Genomic DNA, 19,711 nt, shown 5'->3' with positions numbered 1-19,711 from the left:
TAATCCCGAGATATTATTATGAATATAAATTAAACACTAGTTATCATATTTGTTTTAATTTATCATTTCTTATTGATTATCTTCCCTCGTCAAGCAGCCACCCAAAAAACTAAATCTTCTCTCGTCATGCATCATGTGAATCCTCATATAGACTTAGATGAAGAAGGGATAAATTAAAGAAAAACCCACGCGGAGGACGGTTGGAATCATAGGATTAAAAATAATTTGTAGTGTAGAAAATTTTCATGGATTATGTATAAATAAATAAGATTGGAGAGACTATATTAGCACGGTCTTATTATAATAAGTCTAGTTTAAGGGCTCTCATGAATTTGAATAACGCGTATTTTATACAGAAGCATTTATGATAGGGGTGATGAGGCTAGAGGGTGACAAAATATATGTTACCGCATGGAGGTGACGTATTGTGTTAATGGTTGTTAGAGGCCATGCATACGAAACTACGTACATACCTAATTGAGAAGCTAAGGTGTACTTACTCCAATCGCCACACTATAAATACCGAGCTGCTGCGATAGGCTTGGCATCCAACCCAAACTCACATCTCATTTCATTTCCAAAATACCACAAAGTCATAGCCATGGGTGTCTCATTTAACTTGCACAAATTTGTTCCTAATAACTCCAAGGAGATCAAATTCCAAGGAGATGCAACCATTACCGATCACAATGTCATTCGACTCACCAACTTGGACAGCGATGGCAACCCACTAGGAAACAGAGTTGGCCGAGTTTTATTCTCTGACCCTGTGCACCTGTACGACCACAGTGGTTTCCGAGCAGGCTTTGAAACTACCTTCGTCTTTCGCATCTCAAAACCCTACAATAGTGAATTTGCTCCCGGACCTGGTGACGGTCTTGCCTTCTTCATTGCTAATGCCAACACTGAAATTCCACCTGAATCTTCTGGGAAGTTTCTCGGCCTCTTTAACGATGCATCTGACAAGATTGTTGCTGTTGAATTTGATACCTTTTCCAATTTCGAGATTGGGGATCCTAGTTATCCCCACATCGGAATTAATATCAACTCTATCAGGTCATCAGCTGTTGGTTACTGGAACTGGCATGATGGAGCTGTAACCACTGCAAAGATAACATATAACTCTGCCCTTAAGAGGATAACCGTCAGTGTTTCTACATATCTCGACAACCAACCTGATACTCTTACTTACGACGTCGACTTGAGCACTAAGCTTCCTGAAAAGGTTGCGGTAGGGCTATCTGCTTCTACTGGGCAATACTCGCAAAATACTGAGATCCTATCTTGGACTTTTAAGTCCAACTGAAGAGGAACAACGATGAATATTGAATAAGGCGACCCTCTTCCTATCTTATTGCCAGATTGTGTTGTGTTTTTATTTTAATTTGAGTAAATAAGGACAAGCCTATGTCCTAGTCTGTGTAATTATGGTATGCCTACTATCTTGTGTATGTGTCAAGGTATCCACTGTTTTTTTCTTCATTGTGAATTTCGTCCAACTTTCTTTGTTTGGTTTAGTTTGTTGTCTTCAATGATATATGCTTGCTTTTCTTTGTGTTTGTGTTTCCGTTTTTCTTTCCTTTTTTTTCCTTCTTTTCAAAAGTAATATAAATTAAAATATCATTTTGAATAGATTATATTTTTAGTTAATTACATTGACAAACGATCAAATGCCAAAAGTTAATGAGTTAAAGCCTACTAGTTATGTTTTCTTGATTTTGATGTGTTACTGTTTAAGTCTCACATCACTATTCGCATGACATTATGATTGGGTTTTTGAAGTTTTAGCAATTTATACTCAATCAAGTTTCTTCTGTTTGAAACTTCATTGCTGCTGCTCTCTCTCTCTCTCTCTCTATATATATATATATATATATATCATGGTGGTATAATCAGCAGAGTACACTATAATGTTTGATTCATTGCTGACCTCATGTAGTACAAGTTTTAGTGGTGGTGCTGAAGTGTGATTGTATTTTTTATGGTTTTGTTGTTCCCCACTCCAGTCCCTGGCTCCGGCTCCTCACCGTCACACACACTAACCCTAAACACACAGCGGCAACTCATGAATCCTTGACCATTGGTCTATTTGTAGATATATTCTGCATTTCCAACAGTATAGTCTCTCATGGTCTGGCCTAAAAGGCCAAATGTTCACTTAGAGTACCTTGCTGTTATGCTCTTTCTGGAGCCTCCAAACTATCACATTTCTTGTGACTAGTTGACATCGGTAATCTACTGCATACACTGATTTGTGTTTGCTTCTGTACCTCCATGTCCTATTATGGTGGTGTAGTCCATGTATTGATATTTCAGTTGTTTGCTTTGACTGTAGATAATGTTTCTTGCCACAAATTCTGTTTATATGCATCTCTAATTCCGTTTTCTTTTATATTGTAATCCACCTATATTAAATTTCAGTTGCAAGTTTTGACTCTTAGGCAATGTTTCATGTTATTATGATTGTTAATTTGCTTTATTGAATACTATGGCAGACTGAAACTATTGACCTGACTCAAATGGGTAGAAAGTCAGGCAAGTCAAGCCAAACCCCAAGAATGTTCAGAAGAAGCAACATAAACAAATTTGGTTGTACGCTTGATGCAGATGGCCTTCCACATGTTGGCCAGGTTTGCTTTCATCTGTGCGTGCGTGCGTGCGTGCGTGTGTGTGTACACGCACACCCTTCTCTCATTCTTCTCCTGACTGCAACTTTGTTACTCTTAATTTGTGATTTCCAGTTCATACGACCCGATGAACCCTACTGTAGCATTTATAATACAGAAAGGAGTTCTGTGCAAACCTTAAGAAAGAAGGGTACGGAACCTGTTTATGTTGATTATGTTGCTGTTGATGTCAAAAACAAGAAGGATCTTCAGAAGGCAAGTCAATGCTTTTGCATATATTTCCTTGTGTAATTGGATAGTAGGTTAGGTTTAAATTTTGAAACATTTATGATATAATAAATTTAAATAGATATTTATTGGTCCCTATAACCTATGCTATTGGGTTGCTTAATCCATGAACAGTAGTATCAATGCCATAACCATTCACCCATTGTGCTGAAGTTTGAACATTGTTGCCCACATCATTCATTTAAATTATATATATTTTTAGCAGTCAATATCCATGGACAGCTTTGAAGAGTTCATTTGTCAGAAGAGGTTCTCTAATTTACAAATAAATGAATGTTATTTTCCTGATGAAGTTTTATAGTAGCAGTTACACTAACCAATCCTGGTAGTGTATTTCAAGTAGTATTACAAGATATGTACAGCACAAGCTGTAGAAGGAAAAATTTATTACAATTTTTATTATTCAATTTAATCTGTTAACTTTTTCTTGTGCTTTCAATTTCTGGAGCAGGTCAACATACGGTTCCGACAGCCTCGGAATCCTATCATTGGTGATAAATTTAGTAGTAGGCATGGGCAAAAAGGTGTTTGCTCTCAGTTGTGGCCAGACATTGATATGCCATTTTGTGGAACTACGGGGATGCGCCCAGATCTCATAATCAATCCGCATGCATTTCCTTCCAGAATGACAATTGCAATGCTTTTGGAGTCTGTTGCTGCTAAGGTATAACACTTAAATGAAGAGATAAGCACGAAGATATTTATAAATTATCACACACTTTTTGTATTTTGATGGGAATCATGTAATGACTGCTCTGCAAGCATTTTTTTTATATTGGTCACCTTCTGGGTGCTCTACACATCTTGCTTCGTTAAAGATCAATTATAATGTGTAACTAATTCTTTCAGGGAGGCAGCTTACATGGAGAATTTGTAGATGCAACTCCATTTCGTGGTTCAGTGAATAAAAATGATGGGGAGTCTGAATCAAAATCAGGTTCACTTGTCGATGACCTTGGTCTTATGCTAAGAAAAAAAGGATTCAATTATCATGGTTTGGAGGTTCTGTATAGTGGGGTTTATGGAACAGAATTAACGTGTGAGATCTTTATTGGGCCTGTTTATTACCAGCGGTTACGTCATATGGTTTCGGACAAATATCAGGTGAGCAAATCCTCTGTTTTGTCAATGCTGCTTCATATTGTTTTCTATATTCTCTCCTAGCTTGGCAAGATTCACTTGAAAAGAAATTAACATTTCAAATTACTCCTTTTATTCATGCAATTTTTTGGTTTTAAAGCTTTTGAAGTGGTGTGTCTAATTGAACTTAAATGTGACAAGTCATTATTATCTAATTTCACTTTGTTTCCTATTTTGATATTGGAAGCATCGGACTTGTTTGGTCAAAGAAAACATTTCAACCCAACTCAATCCCCAAAATATGTGTTGGCAAAGAATCTGACCCAATGCATTAAAAAAAAGGGTTCTTGAGTGGTCTCAAACTTGTGTGTAAAACGTGTAATTCAATGTGCTTTTCTTGGACAATGGTTACTGGCTACCTTACAAAAGCTTTTGTTGTCATTCGATTTGCAACACCAAATGCATTTTCCTTTACAGGTTCGATCTACTGGAACAACTGACCAGCTCACCAAACAGCCAATCAAAGGACGAAAACGTGGTGGGGGAGTTCGATTTGGAGAAATGGAACGCGACTCTCTACTTGCGCATGGGGCTGCATATCTTTTGCACGATAGGTTGCACACCTGTTCTGATTATCACATTGCTGATGTATGTTCCCTTTGTGGGAGCTTGCTTACAACAGTATTCATCCAACCCCAGAAGCGGCCGGTGCGGGCGATCGGGGGGCTTCCACCTGGAAGAGCTCCAAAGAAGATCATGTGTGATGCATGCCAAACAAGTAAAGGCATGGAGGCAGTTGCAATGCCGTATGTATTCAGATACTTGGCAGCAGAGCTTGCAGCCATGAACATAAAATTAACTCTTAAGCTAAGTAATCAAGCTGGAGCCTGATATGGCGAAGTATGCTTAGCATGACAGCGTGTTAAGATTATTATTTATGGGAGCTCATATGCTTGCTCCCGTCACTGGGAGTAAAAGTTTTCCAAGTCATGCAATCTTGATTTCTGTTGGTTTCGACGAACAGATCCAGATAGCAACATAGTAAGGAAAGTTTTGACGTTTTCACATTCATCTATGTATTGTTGTCAATGTAAAATATTAGCTAAATTATTTAGTGTTGCTGAATTTTTATTTTCTTTTGTAAAATGTGACATAAAGAAAACTCGAAGTGAAAGAAGTCTGCAATTTGTATTTTAATTTTTATTATTGATTAGAGATTTCCAAGGGCCTCATTTAAATTCACCTAACTTTACGGAGTAAATTCCCATACTAGTCCCTCAGATTTGCGTAAATACTCAATGCAGTGCTCAAGATCCAAATTTTTCTATTGTAGTCCTTCAGATAGAGCTCCGAGTACTCATAGTGGTGGGCATATTTCTGGTGTTGAGTCATCACCGGAACGCTGATGTGGTGACGTTTTGCCACGCTGGAGGGCTCCAACGGTTAGCTTAGCTGGCTAATTTCCAATTTATACCCACGTTGGTTCCTCCCATTATATTTAATTCTAAATCCCCAAATTTTCATAAAATTTATCTCTTCTTCTTGTTCATCGCTCTCTTCTCATGAGCAAGAGCCTAGACGGAAGAATGATATGGCAAAAGGAATCCATCCAACTTGAGAAAATTTAGTGAAAACAGCACTGACGTAAACCCCTTTCATGATGAAAAACACAACAAAGTAAAGGGTAACCAGCACAACTGGGGTTCTCCATATCATGATCATGACTAATGTAAGTAATATAGTGGTGATAAGCATTTATAGGCTCACAACGACACCGGCAATAGATGTCATATACCTAACATCAGAGGACAGACAGCAAGTAGTTTCAGTTACAGATTAGAAGACAGCTTTCAAGTTGTGACATAGTGAAAGCTGAAATAAAAGCTGTCTGTCCCGCATAAGTGAGAACTAAAGATGGTAGATTGTGAATAGAAAAGCTATCTGTTACCAAATACAAAAGAAGAAAAGGTGAGAATTCTGTTAATTGGCTGAAAAGGAATCATACCCTTGTAAGGCATACCAAAAAATAAAATGAAACAAAGTTAACCTGAATAGACCTCTGATTGAAATTACCAAGATCAGCAAACATTGCCTTAGAACCTGTCAAAGTGAACAATTAAGAATGAACAAAGGAAAAGATAGTATGAAAATACACATTGCACTTCCACATACAGAAGAAGGGGAAACCTTTCATTTCCCCTTAAAATTAATCAAGTTTTATATTTAAGAAAGTGATCACTTTATTCATCTCAAACATTAAGTTGCAAGTCTCTCTTTGCACAATTCTCATATAGCAAATTTAGTCAATAACCAAACCAGATCATGCCAAGTTGATAAGAAACTCATATTTGAAATTGGGTTTCCACCTCAATTGTCGAACAAATTAAAATGTGACAATAAAGCAGCAATAAGCATCTCAGAAAATCCTGTACAACATGACAGAACTAAACATGTTGAGGTAGATCGGCACTTTATCAAAGAAAAAATTGAAGAAGGGACTGTGGAACTCCCTTTCGTTAGATCAGAAGACCAATTGGCAAATGTCCTTACGAAAGCAGTCTCAGCCAGAATTTTGGCCGAAGTTCTCAGCAAGTTGAGCATTGGTGACCCCACTACTCATCTTGAGGGGGAGTGTTAGAAGATTGAATCAAATCAAGGAGATATTTGAATCAAATCAGGAAGATATTTTAGGATCACAAGAAATATTAGGAAAATCAATGTTATCAATTTAGGATATTTCCATAAATAGAACCCTAGCTATCTATAAATTAGAAGAATTGTTGTAAATCAAAATGCATCAGAAAGAAAATAACATTTTCTAATATCTTCTTATTCTTTCTACCTCCTAATTGTTCTTTCTTTTTCCCTTAAACCCTCGATACCATCGTAAGAGTCACACGTGTCCAAAATTAAAATTAGTTTTCGAACCTAAAGTGGCAAGCGGGGAAGCCCGCCCTGTCCCGTCCCGCCCCGCCAGAAGCCCGCCCCGCCTAACGGCGGGCTGGCGGATTGGCGGGCTAAGCCCACCAAATATTCTCTCTTTTTATTTTTATTTTTTTTTTACTTTTAACTATTATAATTTCTAAAGGCATTAAAAAATTATAATTTTTATATTCACAAACATTAAAGTCTTTGTAATTATAAATATCTAATAAACATAATTATAAACTAAGTTTTCATCCAAAACATAATTATAAATATTGTCTCCAGAGTAAAATAAATATAATCCAAACATAATTATAAATATTATCTCCAAAACAAAATAAACATAATCCAAAACACTCAATTTTCATCTTCATTCTCTTGTAAATTGGGTTGGAAAAAGTTGAATTTTGAAAAAAAAAAAATTAAAAAAAACCCCTAACACTAAACCCGGCGAAGAAGCCCGCCCCGCCCCGCCAAAACCCGCAGTTTAAGCGGTAAGGGTTAGGCGGACTTTTACTATTTGGGGGTCCAAATTTTCTAGCTCAGCCCGCCTTTTTTGGCGGGTTACACGGACCGGCTCGGCGGATTTAGTCCTATTTGCCACCCTTACCTAAGTTAAGCCCATTTAATTTCTAATAATCATCTACTTCTTTCTTGCACTACAAGCTAAGATATTCAGTTGAAAGAAATAAATGCATGACTCTCTTAATTATTAATTACCAATGATCTTTTTTTCCCCTTACTAGTTGACGGGTGTTATATTGTTACCTTAACCACCAATGTTACTATTGAAACACGAGTATTGAAACACCAATGTCTATATTGGAGGATGTTTATGACATATGGCAGGACATGGCGCGAAGGAAGAACAAGGTTGTGCTTCAGAACAAGAGAATTTTTCTCATCAAACACTATAGACCTTTTTAGTTATTTATTATGCAGTTAATTTATTTCTATTTCTCATTATTTTTTTTTATATATTTAGTCTAATTATCATGCATATTATTTTTTTTTTTATTAATTTTTCTTCTCAAATGTTTTATACATAGCTTTTATTGTATTCTTACATGGTATTCAAGTTTCTACTAAAAAATGATGCATTTTAATTATCAGATAACTCTATGCAGCGATATAATAATTTTTTAATTGATAAAATTTTGAATTAAATCATACTCATGTAATTATGTCAGCTTAATCACCACCAGCGTTAAAATTTCTCTTATATCATATGTAACGGTAATTTATATACTACTGAAAAATTATATAATCCTCATAATATGTTTCTACCAGATTTCTTCAATAAATACATAACTATTTGTATACATGTATCATCACATAAAGCGAATTATTATAACCCAATGCACCCAAACCATATATCCATTAATATTGAACTTGCTATGATAACTCAAATTTTTATTCTTAAACACAATTTAACACTTTCATGTCGTATATAATTTTTGTAGTATTGATCACAATTATATATTTAATTGTAACTTCAAAGTATTGGATTAGTTTCAGTGGCTTCTCATTCATTTTACACATAAAATAGCTCAATCAATGTTTTGACACTTATTTTATACTAATTTATTTTAATGAATTTGTACTCTATTCGATAGTTTAACCTTTCTCTGAATCATACATTTTTGTTATTTTTTCACTATTCTATTACAGTACATAGTACTCAATTCTTTATCTACTTTACTATTCACATCATTATTTCTTTGTTTTCATATTTGGTTACATGTGTCACTTAATTCGTACATTTTACTTGATTTTTTTTATGCACAATATCATTACTTATAATTTCAATCATCTATCTTAATTTTCTTTCAATCAATCATCTTAATTGTACACCATGATTATTTTTATATTCTTTTTCATTATTATTGATTTTTTTTGTGAAAGTCATGATGGTTATTCACATTATAAATATTGCATTCCTTCAATTTGTTTTACCACACTAAAACAACTTTTTCAGCACCATCATCAAACTAGCTTAATTATATATTTTTTTATTGTCTTTTTTTTTATTTTAAACAATAGTTTTATCTTTTAACTTGTTAAAGGATATTAAAATTACCAACAAAAGTCAAAATCTTAAAATTATGGTCAATCTAACCAAACAATCTAATTTATTATAAAACACTCATACATATGTTATTAACATAAAAACATTTTCTTAACGAATAATTTTCATTAAATTTAACAGTATTATTATGCACTTTTAACATTATTATTATTATTATTATTATTATTATTATTATTATTATTATTATTATTATTATTATTATTAAATAACATTAAAAAATATAAATTGTTAAAAAAATGATCTACAAGTGACAAAAACTATATAATTGATAAACACAATTAAATAAAAAAAATTATTGTAAGAACATTATATATTATAGTGTTTTAGAAGTTCATCATCCAACATATAGTGGGCAAATTGTTTAGCAAACTAAAATAAAAAAACTGTGGTCATCAACTAAATTTTCAAATAATTGTGCAAAACATTAGCAAGGATAGAGGAAAAAGGGTGAGACGCATGAGATTATGCAAGGAGATAAAGATGTGTGAGGTGAACGTAAATTTATATAGTAAACATGAATAAAAGTGATAATAAAAAAATATGATAAATTAAGTTTTATTAATCAATTTATAAAGAGAAATAATGTTACAACTAAAGACAAAGTAACCTACACATAAATAAAGAGTAGAAAAACGTTACACGAAAAGGCTAAACATTACATAAGAAAAATAAAAAATAATGTGACGATAAAAAAAAACTATAAAATGACAATTTCACTAAAATATTTGTGACAATGTTAAAATCTCTTTCCCAAGATAATTGAATGCTTAAATGAAGAACAAAAATCCTTCAAGTAAATTAAAGAGAGATGAAGAGAAGAAGATGAATAAAAACAAATTAATCCATCAAATAGCAATAGAGCTCTCTTTTCCAATGTTGGAAATTAGAAGCTCATAACTAAATATTTACAAAAGTGTATATGAAAGAAATGGAAGAAGAGAAGAGGATGAGAGTGAAAGGGGAGTGGAGTCACCTCCACCCCTCCATGGTGTATCTAAAATGATGAAGCTAAGGTCCTATTTATAAGCTACCTAAATTACAAATTCAAATGAAATTAAAATCAAATGCAAATTTCCTAATTACTTCTAGATGATTCTTGTGGCCTTGATTGATTGTTAATTGTGGCTTGACGTGGGCTTGTGAACTTTTAATTTTCTTCATAGAAGTTTGAAACATTGAAGAATAAATGAAGGAATTGGAGTATTATGAAGTGGCCCAATGTGGAGTGTCATTGAAGTGGCATTTTGGGCTTGTGAAGGTTTGGGAAACCTTGCACATTGAAATATTGGTCTACTGCGTCCTCAAGATGAATGCGCACTAAGGACTATTATATAACATTGGAAAGCCCTAGATCTTAGCTTTCTAATGCCGCTGGAATCATGTCATTTGGATTTCTCTATCCCAAGTTATGATCATTTGAAGGTGAAGAGGTCAGTCTAGCGAAGTGCAGGGATTTGTTTTACGCTGAAATTGTGAAGTTAAACGAATAGAAATTTGTACCCTCAAATACAGTGTCCACTATAGAGTGTTATATATGGTTAGAAAGTTCTGAAAGTATACTTTCGAATGGCACTAAGAGCACCTCATTTGAAGTTTTGTAGCTCGAGTTATTCTTGTTTGAGTGTGAAGAGGTCAGGGTTACAAATCCTCTTTGCTTCTCTTTGAGTTTGTTTCCAACTCTTTTGCCACCTTGGGAGTGTGCTTCCTCTATTAGTGCTTTTATTGCTTCTTTTTCCACCATTTCCTACAAAATTCATTAACTCAATCAATCAAAGCAATATTCAACTTAAGCACTACAAATACTCAATAATTGGGCATTATAAACTAATTTTTGATATGAAAAAGCATAGAAAAACTTAACATGATGCGCAGTTATCACAACACCAAACTTAAACTTTGCTTGTCCTCAAGCAAACAAAGAATCATGCAATAAAGTTTGACAAACCAAGGTGAGAAGAGTAGCAATTTTTATGTTAATGGTTGGCTAGTTTCTTATGCATGCTACAATCACAAAAGAAATTCAAATGATTGATGTTTCTATCTAGCTCATTTTATGAATCTTTTTCTTTATGTTCCTTCCTTGAACAAGCTTTTCATTCTTTTCATAGCTTTGCTTCTTGGGTGCTTTGCACCATTTGTTGAAAGCTACGACTCTAAATGCTTTGTTTTCAAGTATTACTACTTGATACATAAGCACCACAAGTATTTAATGAGAGGACTCTTTAAGCTCATTTGTTTCTTTTCTTTACTTTCCTTCTAATCATTGGTACTCAGAGCCTTGAGCTTTGAGGGAGTGCTTTGCACTTGAGCCTAGCCTTGACTCTAAGTGTTTTGTTTTCAAGTTTTTTGCTTGATACATAAACACCACAAGTACTTGACTAATAAATTGTCATTGGTACTCAGAGCCTTCAACTTTCTCATTTTTTCCTTTTTTTTTCTTTATTTGCTTCTTTAAGGTTTTTAATATTTCAAAAATTTCATAAAATGTCCTAGATGAAAACTTCAATTAAACAAATTTAAGTGCAATTGAGCAACAATAGTCATGCTAGCCTTCCAATACTTATATGCTCATGCTAGGCTCTTCTTTAATTACCTTGTTTGTTTATGATCATGATACTTAATTACTTTGACTCACAAAATTCAAGATGGTAGTTATAATATCATACAACATGTTACAATTCAAATATCAAGCTAAGCTTATTCACAAGAGAAGAACACACATGCATATAAAAGAAATGGAAGACAATCAAGCAATTGAAAGTATAGAGAATAAATAAGAGGAAAAGGAACTTAACCACCTTGTAGTTCATCTTCATTGTTGTCATTTTCCTCCTATTCCTTCCTTCCCACACCAAACTTAGAATGATTGCTTCTCCTCAAGCAACAAATAAAATAGTGGTGATGGAATTTATGATTAATCATGAATGTCTTCAAGAAAGTAAGTGAGTGATGCATGTGTTTAAGCAAGCAAAATTAAAGATAACAATCAAGACACCAAGAAAAGAGACAATGTGATTGCATTAATAAGTGAGTTGTGCATGGTACTATGCATGAAAGGTAAGTGGCAACACCAAACTTAGTGTGACACTTTTACTTTAGAATGATGCAAGTACCCACTAAAGATTGAAGATCAAATTGTTGCATGCAACACCAAACTTAGAATGCAATCATATGCCAAATTATTGAAAGTAAACTAAGCAAAGAAAGAAAATGTTACCAAAGGTTGGGTTGCCTCCCAACAAGCGCTCTTTTAATGTCATTAGCTTGACATGTGGTTCTAAATTTTCTTCCTCTTCTTCCAATTGGTTAAGAGAAATGACTTCAAGGGAGAAGAAGAGAAGATTGATGCCCCTTGATTTGATTGCCTCCTAACAAGCCTTCTTTTGTTGTTATTAGCTTGATTCCTCTTGCTTGTTGGGGTGGGGTTTGGATTGCTTTTTGTTGACCTTCTCTTTTTCATGAATGTTGTCTTTTGTTTCTTAGTCACAATCCTTCTTTGAGTGCTTTCCTTGATTGCCTTCACTTCCTTGATTGCAAGACTTAGGTGTTGTGTGATGGTTGGAGTGTCCTCTTCATTAAGAACCACTTGGATTGATGGTTCAACTAAATCATCCTCCATGCACTCTCTACTTCATTGGAGTGTGGACTTCCTTGGTTGTTTTCCTCCCTTTCTTTTGTAAGGTCTTGCATTGCTTCCTTTGGGAGTGAGTTTGCATGTTCCTTTGTCACCCTATGTAGCCTTTGTGGATATGGAGCCCTAGGCTTATATACTCTCACAACCTCCTCCTTCTTCATTGGAGTCTCACTTGGTATGGGTGCCTCTTTTTCTTGTTTTTCCAATTCCTCCTTTTCACCTATCATTTGGTCTTCATCCTCCTTGCTAAGCACTACTTCATCCATGGCCTTGCATTCTTTCCTTGGGGTGTTCTTAATGTCACTTGGAAAGGTATTGGTGGGTTTTGCTAAGTATTTAGCAAGTCGGTCTATATGTACTTCAATGTTCTTGAAGGTGATATCTTGTTCCTCTCTAAATTTCCTAGACCATTGGATGAAATCCTCCATACTACTTTCCATCCTCTCTCCCCCTTCTAACCATGCCATTGCGGCTTCTAACATTGCAAAATTGCCCTCAAGTGATGAAGAATTTAGACATGTAAAACTAGGAGGTGAGGTTGGATAATTAAGAGGTAATGGCTCTTGATGAATGGGATAGGAAACATTGAATTCTCTTTAGTTTTGTCCTTCCCAATCACAATTTGGATAGTTGTTCCATTCATAGAAGTATAAATCATTTTGAGACCTTGGGAAGTTTCCCATTTAGTTTGATTGTTCAAACCTCATCATTCTTTGATCTTGATATCTCCAACCATAATTAGTATAGTAACTTGAATCATTTTGTAGTAGTGGGAAATACTCCATGTAACTTGCTTGATCATTGTGTGACCTTAGGGCATATCCCATTTGGGTTGATTGCTCATGATCCATCATTTCTTGTTGATATTCCCATCCACCATGAGGATAATGACATGAATCATTTTGTGGTGGTGGGCAATATCCCATGTAATATGATTGATCAACATGTGAGGTAAACTTCATTTTAATTAAAAAATATTGTATCAAACACAACCACCAAGAGAAATTAAAATTCCTTGTGTCACAACTAAAGAATTCTTAGTGAGGCAATAACACAAACACTTAATTTGCAATGAGAAAAGAGAAATAAAAAAGGCAAAGTAAATGCCAAAAAAACAAAAAAAAAAAAAAGAAAATAATGCCTAATCTAGATAATTAATCAACCGGTAGTTTGTTAATCACAATAAATCCCCGGCAACGGCGCCAAAAATTTGATCACGAAATTAATGTATCACTACAAAAATTTCTTCGGCAAGTATACCGAATTATCGTCAAGTAATAACTCACAAAGAGTGAGGTCGATCCCACAAGGATTAATAGATTAAGCAAGCAATAGTTGATTAATTATTCTAGTTAGACGATTCAATTTTGAGTGATAAGCAACAAGAAAAGTAAATGACATGAAAGTAAAGGAAAGCAATAAAGTGCAAGAAAGTAAATAGCAAGAAATTAAAGTGCTGAAAATTAAAGTACAAGAATGTAAATTGCAAGGAATGAAAAGTACAAGAAAGTAAAGTGAAAGAAAGTAAATGACTAGAAAGTAAAACCAAGTGAGTATTTCTACAAACACTTGGAAGGCATAAATGTGCAAAAGTAAATAAAGCCATAAATGTGCATAAGTAAATGACAAGAATTAAAGACAATAAGTAATAACAAGAATTAAGAATGAAATTAACATTGGGATCAAGAGATATTGCATTCTTAGGATCAATATTTTCATCTCCTCTTCAATCATGCAACTCATTGACCTCTTGGCAATCATGATTGATTGAATCCAATTCCTTGGTAATTTAATCTCTCAAATCTTGATCAATAGCCAATTTTTTGGTCTAATTGCTCATGAGAAGAGATGAAGAATGGTCCCTAATTATACCACACACTTTTCTAGACCCAAATAATGGATAGATTAAATGTCATAATATCCCATCCATACCCAAATCTACTCAAGTGTGAGAAGGATTTTCAAGTATCATTCTATGATTCCTTTCCCAAGGTTCACATAGAATTCATGTACATTCAATCTCTTTTCCAAGATAATTGAATGCTTAAATGAAGAATGAAAATCCTTCAAGTAAATCAAAGAGAGATGAAGAGAAGAAGAAGAATAAAAATAAATTAATCCATCAAATAGCAATAGAGCTCCCTTTCCCAATGTTGGAAATTAGAAGCTCATAACTAAATATTTACAAAAGTGTATATGAAAGAAATGGAAGAAGAGAAGAGGATGAGAGTGAAAGGGGAGTGGAGTCACCTACACCCCTCCATGGTGTGTCTAAAATGATGAAGCTAAGGTCCTATTTATAAGCTACCTAAATTACAAATTTAAATGAAATTAAAATCAAATGCAAATTTCCTAATTATTACTTCTAAATGATTCTTGTGGCCTTGATTGATTGTTAATTGTGGCTTGACTTAGGCTTGTGAACTTTTAATTCTCTTCATAGAAGCTTGAAACATTGAAGAATAAATGAAGGAATTGGAGTATTAGGAAGTGGCCCAATGTGGAGTGTCATTGAAGCGGCATTTTGGGCTTGTGAAGGTTTGGGAAACCTTGCACGTTGAAATATTGGTCTGTTGCGTCCCCAAGATGAATGCCCACTATAGACTATTATATAACATTGGAAAGCTCTGGATCTTAGCTTTCTAACGTCGCTGGAAGCATGTCATTTGGATATCTCTAGCCCAAGTTATGATCATTTGAAGGTGAAGAGGTCAGTCTGGCGAAGTGCAGGGATTTGTTTTACGCTGAAATTGTGAAGTTAAACGAATAGAAATTTGTACCCTCAAATCCAGTGTCCACTATAGAGTGTTATATATGGTTGGAAAGCTCTGAAAGTCTACTTTCAAATGAAAATGAGATCACCTCATTTGGAGCTTTGTAGCTCGATTTATTCTTGTTTGAGTGTGAAAAGGTCAGGGTTGCAAATCCTCTTTGCTTCTCTTTGAGTTTGTTTCCAACTCTTTTGCCACCTTGGGAGTGTGCTTCCTCTATTAGTGCTTTTATTGCTTCTTTTTTCACCATTTCCTACAAAATTCATTAACTCAAGCAATCAAAGCGATATTCAACTTAAGCACAACAAATACTCAATAATTGGGCATTATAAACTAATTTTTGATATGAAAAAGCATAAAAAAACTTAACTTGATGCGTAGTCATCAACGTACTTCTGGTCTTGATATGTTCCTGCTTTGCTCGGCGGCTTTATTAGCTTGTTATGTAGTATTTCTTTAATGATGTCCTCCCTCTTGGTATTAAACCTGGTATATGAATCAAATTTTGGAGTTAGTTTAAAAGATATTTTAGTGTCCTTATTGTGGGACCTGTATGGCTTATCTTCCTCCTTTCGTGATGGTAGTCTCTCGCTTCTTCAAGTTTCACGTAACTCCTCTATTACTGGAGTGAATTTGATCTGTCTTCTATCGTCGGTACCGTGCCCGATTTATAGCCCAGTCAGTGTGGAATTAGTTGTTGGTTTCATTCGAGATCCTCGTGGCAAGATTATGGGAAGCGATCAGTTAAGATGAAGCTGTTTTCATGATAAGTCGTGCCGAGGTATAACTCAGATTGTCTGAGATTACAAGGGTACAGTACAGGTGTAATTACATATAATAACTGATCTGCATTTTAATTTAGATAGAATATAATATATATTATTTTGAAAAAAGGTATAAAAAGAAATAGTGTATTTATTTGATTATATTTCTGTAATAACCTGACTTTGTATACAGTTTTAATATTTTTAATTGTGTAAGTTTGATTAATTCGGTCTTACTAATATAAGTAAATATATAATGTGATAAGCATATATTTAGAATTGTATTATTTATTCTATTTTCTAAAAGAATAAAAAAGTTAATATTTCTATGTATTATATATAATATTTTAAAGAAATTATATTTTTAAAATATTTCGATAAAAAAGTATATTATATAATAATATTTTTAACAAAAATAATTAATTAATAAATTTTGAATATAATAATCTAATTATTTGTCAAATAATATAAAATAAAATCTTAATTATTTTATATTTTTATGTAACAACAGTTTAAAATATTATTTTAATATAATTTTTTATTTTCTTGCATAATAATTAATTTTAATAAATAAAAAATACTCATATTTTTTGTATTTATATGTTTTATATTTAATTATTTAAGAATAGAAGATTCTGTTACCATTTAAAATATTATGTATTAAAGTATTGTCATTTAAAATATTTATTTATGTATTAGAATATTTTAAATTTATTAGAGTCCATCAATACTCTTCTTTTATATTAACCTTTGATTTTTATTTAATAAAATCTAATGGTTGATATAAATATAGCACATTCAATAAATACATAATTATTGTGCTCATTTTAGATATATCCAAAATTTAAGATTGCAATGGGACTTGGAAGAACAAACAATTGTTATATTATAAGAACATGAACAAACAATTGTTATATTATAAGAACATCATCAAGCATTAATAAAGACTAAGAAAATGCAACAGATACATCAAAACATGTTGATTTTTTTTTTTAGTTGAGTCTTAATTTTATATCTTCGGATTTTGATTTTGAGTCTTTCTATTTAAAAAGAAAAGGTATATTTTATGATAAAGATTTTAATAAGAAAAACCAAAGAAAGAAAAGAAATGAGCATAGGAAGAAAAACCAAAATAAATAACTTTTTATTAGATATGAGTTATAATTTTGGTTTTGTTTAGTCTTTGTTTTGATTTGTGAACTTTGAAATTGAAGCTTCTTTTATCTTGGAATAGAACTATTTGAGTTCATTTATATTTATTTGTTATCTTGCAAATGTGCATATCGAATCGAATCAGACCCAAATTTTAGAACTGCGGATATTAGATTCGATCTGATCCAATAATTTTAGTGCAGATTGGATCGATATTTTGACTATATCCGATCCGATCGAATTAATGTTCATCCCTACTTTAAATTGGTATTTATAATTGATACGGCTGTTACAAATCTGATGTCATAACTCGGCATTATATACAATAACTCGGCACTTTACGTTATAACTCGGTGTTATACGTTACAATCAGACTCAACGGACTACATCCTAGAATAAAAACATCCGACCAGGCATTATCAGTCATTAAAACCTAATAACTGCTCTTCAATTCAGATGATCAATAGAATGTAATCGACCATCTTCATTTCACCTATAAAGGTATGATATTTTATCCTCAAATGGGACACTGAATTCTCAGTACTAACTTAAGCATCGGAGTGCCTTTGGCAGGTACACTCCTCCTTTGTTCATACTCTCCGTGACGTGATATCTCTCTGGATGAAGAGCTCGGATCATCTCAGCCTATAGCTCGGCATTAAAGGCTAAAGCTCGGTGTCAACTTCTGTAGCCGAGGCTACGTCTAGGTTATTCACACAAGAAAAATTGGCGTCTACCGTGGGGCCTTGAAATAAACACCCTTCTTTCTATAGGCCCCATTTCCTTCCAGTGGCTTCAAACTTACCTACACCTTTGTAAACAAAGGTCACATAATAAATCATTAAGGCCCGAAAAAGCCCGATCTATATCTATCATATCTATTTTCCAATCTATATCTCTTATCTCTATTTGCAAATCCATATCTGTTATATCTATTTGCCGATCTATATCTGTTTTTTTATCTATATCTGTCATCTCTATATATTTTCCGATTTGTATCTGTTATCCCTATTTGCCAATCTATATTTGTTATATCTATTTGCCGATCTATATCCGTTTTTCTGATCTATATCTGTCATCTCTATTTTTCGATTTGTATCTGTTATCCCTATTTCCCAATCTATATCTGTTATATCTATTTGCCGATCTATATCTGTTTTTCTGATCTATATTCGTCATCTCTATTTTCCGATTTATATCAATTATCTCTATTTGCCGATTTATATCTGTTATGTCTATTGACCGATCTATATCTGTTATCTCTATTTTTTCGATCTATATTTGTCATCTCTATTTTTCAATTTATATCTATTACCTCTATTTGCCGATCTATATCTGTCATCTCTATTTGCTAATTTATATCTGTTATATCTATTTGTCGATCTATATCTGTCATCTCTATTTCCCGATTTATATCTGTTATCCCTATTTGCCGATCCATATCTGTTATCTCTATTCTTCAATTTATATGTTATATCTATTTGCCGATCTATATCCATTTTTCTGATCTATATCTGTCATCTCTATTTTTCGATTTGTATCTGTTATCCCTATTTGCCAATCTATATCTGTTATATCTATTTGCCGATCTATATCTGTTTTTCTGATCTATATCCGTCATCTCTATTTTCCGATTTATATCAATTATCTCTATTTGCCGATTTATATCTGTTATCTCTTTTGGCCGATCTATATCTGTTATCTCTATTTTTTCGATCTATATCTATCATCTCTATTTTTCAATTTATATGTTACCTCTATTTTCTGATCTATATCTGTTATCTTTATTTGCTAATTTATATCTGTTATATCTGTTTGCCGATCTATATCTATTTTTCTTATCTATATCTGTCATCTCTATTTCCCGGTTTATATCTGTTATCCCTATTTGCCGATCTATATATGTTATCTCTATTTTTCAATTTATATGTTATATCTATTTGCCGATCTATATCTGTTTTTTTTATCTATATCTGTCATCTCTATTTTCTGGTTTATATTTCTTATCTTTATTTGTCAATTTATATCTGTTATGTCTATTGGCCGATCTACATTTATTATCTCTATTTTTTCAATCTATATCTGTCATCTCTATATGCCGATCTCTACCTGTTATCTCTATTTCCCGATTTATATCTGTTATCTCTATTTTTCAATTTATCTGTTACCTCTATTGGCCGATCTATATCTGTTATCTCTATTTTTTCAATCTATATCTGTCATCTCTATTTGCCGATCTATATCTGTTATCTTTATTTCCGGATTTATATCTGTTATCTCTATTTTTCAATTTATCTATTACCTCTATTTGCGGATCTATATTTGTTATCTCTATTTCCTGATTTATATCTGTTATCTCTATTTTTCAATTTATATATGTT

The 19,711-nt window shown here is 33.1% G+C and overlaps 2 protein-coding genes across 3 annotated transcripts; both read left to right on the top strand.

The window, feature by feature from the left end:
* Positions 1–537: 537 nt before the first annotated feature.
* LOC112770410 (lectin-like) lies at positions 538–1,406 on the top strand. Its single transcript, XM_025814768.2, has one exon. The coding sequence runs from the start codon at positions 602–604 to the stop codon at positions 1,304–1,306; it is 705 nt and encodes a 234-aa protein (XP_025670553.1). The 5' UTR covers positions 538–601; the 3' UTR covers positions 1,307–1,406.
* LOC112771237 (DNA-directed RNA polymerase I subunit 2) lies at positions 1,406–5,223 on the top strand. Of its 2 annotated transcripts, XM_072224162.1 has the most exons (6): positions 2,068–2,230; positions 2,496–2,630; positions 2,742–2,882; positions 3,367–3,579; positions 3,765–4,019; positions 4,473–5,223. In XM_072224162.1, exons 2-6 carry the CDS (start codon positions 2,520–2,522, stop codon positions 4,884–4,886), a joined length of 1,134 nt encoding a protein of 377 aa, XP_072080263.1. In that variant the 5' UTR covers positions 2,068–2,230; positions 2,496–2,519; the 3' UTR covers positions 4,887–5,223. The 2 variants fall into 2 exon arrangements, with proteins under 2 accessions (XP_025671701.1, XP_072080263.1); XM_025815916.2 differs by having other exon boundaries at positions 1,406–2,630.
* Positions 5,224–19,711: the final 14,488 nt, after the last annotated feature.

This window comes from Arachis hypogaea, chromosome 18, assembly GCF_003086295.3.
Source record: "Arachis hypogaea cultivar Tifrunner chromosome 18, arahy.Tifrunner.gnm2.J5K5, whole genome shotgun sequence".
In the NCBI taxonomy this organism is placed as follows: Eukaryota; Viridiplantae; Streptophyta; class Magnoliopsida; order Fabales; family Fabaceae; genus Arachis; species Arachis hypogaea.
The sequence above is the reverse complement of the archived record's forward strand: the minus strand, read 5'-3'. Positions and strand labels throughout refer to the sequence as shown.

Bases quoted from the DNA above. Each gene is read 5' to 3' on its own strand.
- LOC112770410 (XM_025814768.2), top strand. From the start codon at position 602: ATGGGTGTCTCATTTAACTTGCACAAATTTGTTCCTAATAACTCCAAG.
- LOC112771237 (XM_025815916.2), top strand. From the start codon at position 2,520: ATGGGTAGAAAGTCAGGCAAGTCAAGCCAAACCCCAAGAATGTTCAGA. The intron at 2,631-2,741 runs GTTTGCTTTCAT...TGTGATTTCCAG, and splicing joins GCCTTCCACATGTTGGCCAG to TTCATACGACCCGATGAACC. The intron at 3,580-3,764 runs GTATAACACTTA...TAATTCTTTCAG, and splicing joins TGGAGTCTGTTGCTGCTAAG to GGAGGCAGCTTACATGGAGA.